The 4752-nt window shown below is 39.7% G+C and overlaps 1 protein-coding gene across 1 annotated transcript; it reads right to left on the bottom strand.

Annotated features, from left to right (window-relative positions):
• Positions 1 to 696: 696 nt before the first annotated feature.
• On the bottom strand, positions 697 to 2953 carry LOC139284713 (flavin reductase (NADPH)-like). Its single transcript, XM_070905072.1, has 4 exons — positions 2813 to 2953; positions 1814 to 2015; positions 1194 to 1358; positions 697 to 854 (listed from the first exon to the last, which is right to left on the bottom strand). Exons 1-4 carry the CDS (start codon positions 2945 to 2947, stop codon positions 697 to 699), a joined length of 660 nt encoding a protein of 219 aa, XP_070761173.1. The 5' UTR covers positions 2948 to 2953.
• Between the last annotated feature and the right edge of the window lie 1799 nt (positions 2954 to 4752).

Here is a 4752-nt window from a genome sequence, read left to right as displayed (position 1 = left end):
CTAATGTTAGGCTATAAAAGAACTACACCACGGTCGCATTACTTCGACGTCACCACCACCAAGCTTAACTATTAAGAAAATATAGATAGATAGAGATAGAGTATAAACACAACGAGGCTGTAAAGGTGGACTAGTGAGTAGATGACTGTAGTCTCATTTAGCCACTTGTTAGCAACTACCTTTTTTAAGACACGTAAAAGCTTCAAAATACATGAGTGGCGACGTATTTTATGTCGTTGAGCAAAACGTGTAAACCTCTTAAGCTTGTGTTAACCACAGAACTTATTTCAGGCATCTAACCAAAAACCCATTCAAAAAACCCATTGGCTTCGAGACGAGGGAACCGGAAGTGTACACATACTAATTAATTTCAGGGTTTTAGGACTCATTCATGCAGCACTCTATACCATTATACCCACTGTGAAAGCAGGAAATAGACTGCACATTTTATTAAACATTTTCCCTCAGCTCTAGTGGTATCTAGAAGAAGATATTTTTGGTTTTATTTGCTCAGAGTTCAAGATATGTAATTTCTACTGTCCCCCCAAAACAATAGAGGGGAACAGATTTTTGTTTGTGGTGCTCATAGCATTGAAACATTAAAAAAATGTCTGCACGGCTAGATACCACTAAAGATTGATGAGTAAATATAATTTTTTTGTACTTTAGGTGAACCGACCCTTTCTCTCTTTTTTCTCATTTGGTAGTCATGGCGACTCCCTTCTTGACCCAGGCGTTGCTGTTGAGCAGGGAGAGCATGAAGCGAGCCACGTCTCCTCTCCCCACTGCGCTGCCTGCAGGGTTACCACTGCTGTCGGGCACAAAGTATCCCTCATGGGTCAGAAACTCTTGAGCTGTGGAGGACACAAGGGTGGAAAAACTGGGAGTCAGAGGCATTACAACAACAGCAAACACACAACACTGTACCCAGATACAAGCTGAAACCTCAAGGAAAGGAATAGCATTGACACAAAATGAGGCCCATTCATTCTCATAAACACTGTGTTCAGAAATGAGAGCACATGCTAATAAGCTTGAACTATGTCAACATGGATCCTGAGGCAGAAGCAAACACTTCACTGGCTCTGCCTCCAAACTAGCAGCCTCCTCTGCTTGTTAAATAAATGCACAGTTTTTCAGTCTGTTATAGGTTTGTTTCTGGCCCCTGTTGGCCGCTGCTTGTCTGCTTTTACCTGAGGCAGGCAGGTTCTTGAGACCAGGTGGGCGAACCACAGTCCAGTTGATGTCCTCAGTCTTCTGCAGAAACTGCTCCATCTCATGCATGTTGGTGAGGACGCTTCGGATCATCGGCAGCAGGAGGAAACGGATGAGATAAGATGACTGCGTTCCAGAGTTAGCTAACAACAAAAGAGACAAGCCCAGTGAGAAATTATTCTCTTAAATCTCTCAAATTTCATCAAGAACCAAAGTATTGGAAACATTTTAATTATGGTGAAAAGTCAGAGTATCAAAGTTATTGCAGTTCATCCATTAATGGTTGTAACAAATTTCTTTGCAATCTATCCAATAGTTGTTGAGACATTTCACTCAAAACCACAAATGTCAACCTCATGGTGGCACAAGAGGAAAAGTCAGGGGTTCAATAAGTATATATCATCGGCAAGACAATGTTCACATATTAGTCGGATAAATATCTATGCCACATACTCACACCGGACATCTGAAGGTTGTAGTAGGTTATTTTGAGAAGGTAAAAGAGTAAATTACAGTATGTCAACACAAAGCAACTCCTAGAAGACTCCTAGAAGAGCATAAGATTGTAATGAAATCACAAAAGGCCCCACACACTTACGGTCAGTGTACCAGGAGGTCATGGTGATGATCCTGCTGACCCGGGCTTCTCGCATGGCGCTGATCATAACGTTCATGGACAGGGAGTAGCCCGTCACCGCGGAGAAGAAGGAGGCCGGGAAGCCGAGGCAGGACATGATCACATCCTGTCCTTTGAAATGAGCCTTCAGACTGTCTGCCGAGAAAATGTCAGCTTCCACCACCTGAAAGCAGCGGCCAGGGAAAAAAACATCAGGAACCCCTTTGATTTATTTAACAGATGATGCTTTTCAGGAATTGCAGGATTTATAATTGATGCATTAATGTGGCGATCTTCAGCACAATCGCATTAAAAGGATACAGCTGGTGTTATTCTATATTTTTGTTATTGTCAACAAATCTCACTGTGAGTTATTCTGTCTTTCAATACTTTCCAACTGCCTTGTCAGCAGCACTCAGACACCAGCCTGTTACTCAAACAGGAGTAAATAGTGCATTTCTTGGGGACTATTTTCAGCTGCTGATTAACACACATTTTGTGCTGTAGTGAGTATTTACAGCAGCATGATGGTGTATGAGGGACTGAGTCAAAACAGTGAGTACTGTTCATTGTACTCAAGAAACAAGTCACCCAGTGCAACAGTGTTGTTTTGGACAACAATGGAGCTCTATGACACAGAGGAAGACGATATATCAGGTGATACTTACTTACTAATATAATAAATTAATTGTTGTTTTTTCATGATTTGTTGACAATAAGAGAAACACAGAATAACACCATGCTTATCTTTGCAGTGTTGCAGTTAAATCCACATCGTTATCTGCACTGCTGTGTGCAGTTTCACACCCTACGAGAACATTTGTGGCTGCTGTTCACAAACATAATCAGTATTTTTTTTTTTTACCTCAATTGGACACAAACAAAACATTTATCATGTGACAGGTCACTGACTGAACTTTGAACCCAACATGCAGAGAGCAGCAGCACAATACAACTAACACAAACTTTGAGTTGCTTTACCTTGAGATTGTCATGATGCACGGGGAGTTTTCCCGGGTTCCTAACGATGGCGGTGACTGTGTGACCCTGCTGCAGCGCCTGGTTGACCAGATACTGTCCAGTCTGCCCAGTGGCTCCCAGCACGGCGATCTTCATCCTGAGACTCTTGACACACAGAGCTCGGTCAGGGCTTATCAATGGACGACGTGGTGAATGCTCTCAAACTAACTGTGGGGAGGTTCCCTTCCTGTTTCAAGTTCAAGTGTAAAAAACGATTATTACGGTGCAATAAAGACACCCTGTCTGAGGAATCTATGTTTGTCATCAGACAGATTTTGTGTTTGAAATATAGATAAATGCCACACTGAATCCTTGTTTGTACATTAGTCACTGATCCAACTCATCTAAAGAGGTTAAATCATGCACAAAGAAGACTGTGGGAGTAGTTTTGCAACTTGCAACACAGGATGAATGCGGCATCTAAAGATTATTTTCATTATCAATGAATGTATTGATTATTCCTTCTACTAATCTACTAGTCTTCGAATCACTTTTTTGTCCAATTAACAGTCCAAAAGTGAAAAGATATTACATTTTAGATAATATAAAAATAAACAAACAGCAAGACATCACATTTGAGAGCTTGGAACCATAAAATGTTTGAAATTTTTTGCCTAATAAGTAATTTAACTTGACAGATCTTTTAATATGTGTACAAATGTTACACAAGAATGCTTTCAAGTGTTCAGTGAGAAAAAGCTCTCATGATTGGTGAAATTCGGTAAGAGGGAGATGAAAACTCGCATTTAAGGAGGCAAGAAGAAACACTGTCTCTTTGTCGTCTCCCAACTGGGCTGAACGGATTATTACTGCAGCACCGGAGGATGACGAGCGTGTTGGTCAGATGCTCTCTGAGGATACTAAACAGACACTGTTGACTGAATCTCAAATGATGTCGGTTAGGAAGTTATTCTGAGAATGTATTTCTTGGTAGCTGATAAAGTAGCTGATATGTTCAAGAGAATTCTGGTCAAAATGGAGCCACATGTAACTGCAGCTTTGTGCAAAAATGTGCTACAATTTGCTGTAAATTTACTATTCTAATGTCTTGTTGAAAGGTGCTGTACAAATAAACACGCCTTGCTGTAAGTCTTGTCATTTGCAGAGATACAGAACTGAAACCTTGTGAAGGCAGGTGACATGTTACGATCTTTTAAATATAGGTATGAATATTAAATATATGTTCAGATAAAGTTATAGTCAAACATGTAAATGGTGTATTAAGATATAGGCCATCTTTACTACATTTAAAGTAGTGGTGTACTGATTTAATGCACTTTTGATCATAACATATCACCGTTTTTTCCACAGTTCAATTTGATTTTAAATGATTTTGAAACAATATTAAATGCTCTAATGTAATACTACTAATGTGCCAACAATAATTAGCATATGCAAACCCTTGAACACCAGGAATAGCTTGAGCCTTAAACTAAACAGCTCAGTAGATAGTAGTGGGATGTGAATGCTAGAAGCTCTTCAGAACTAACACTACTACTACTATTTCAAAGAAAACACCTAAATGCAATTTTATTGATTTCAATTGATCCCAACTTTTCAGATTGTTGCACCTGTCTTACCAACCACAATTACATAGATATGTGGTTGTAAACCCAAATTTACACAATATACTTTCATGGATACAGTCTAAACGATAAGTACTACACTGAACCTTAGGTGACCTTTAATCTAACCAAGGGTCAAAGGTCACCTTGTATTCTACTACGACCTGGTGCTTGTCCTAGCACTTAAAATGCACCACTTCCCAGAAAAAGAGAGGAAACATGTATTATGTGACCTTTAATAAGGTCAAGAGTGATTCCTATTTGTTTGACTGCTGTTTTAATAACTCCCTGAGGCCTGTCTTGTAAAATCCTTCAAATTAATATGGTGGTTTTCTT

The sequence above is a fragment of the Enoplosus armatus genome, chromosome 4 (assembly GCF_043641665.1).
Source record: "Enoplosus armatus isolate fEnoArm2 chromosome 4, fEnoArm2.hap1, whole genome shotgun sequence".
NCBI classification, from domain to species: Eukaryota; Metazoa; Chordata; class Actinopteri; order Centrarchiformes; family Enoplosidae; genus Enoplosus; species Enoplosus armatus.
This window is presented reverse-complemented; position numbering and strand designations above follow the sequence as displayed.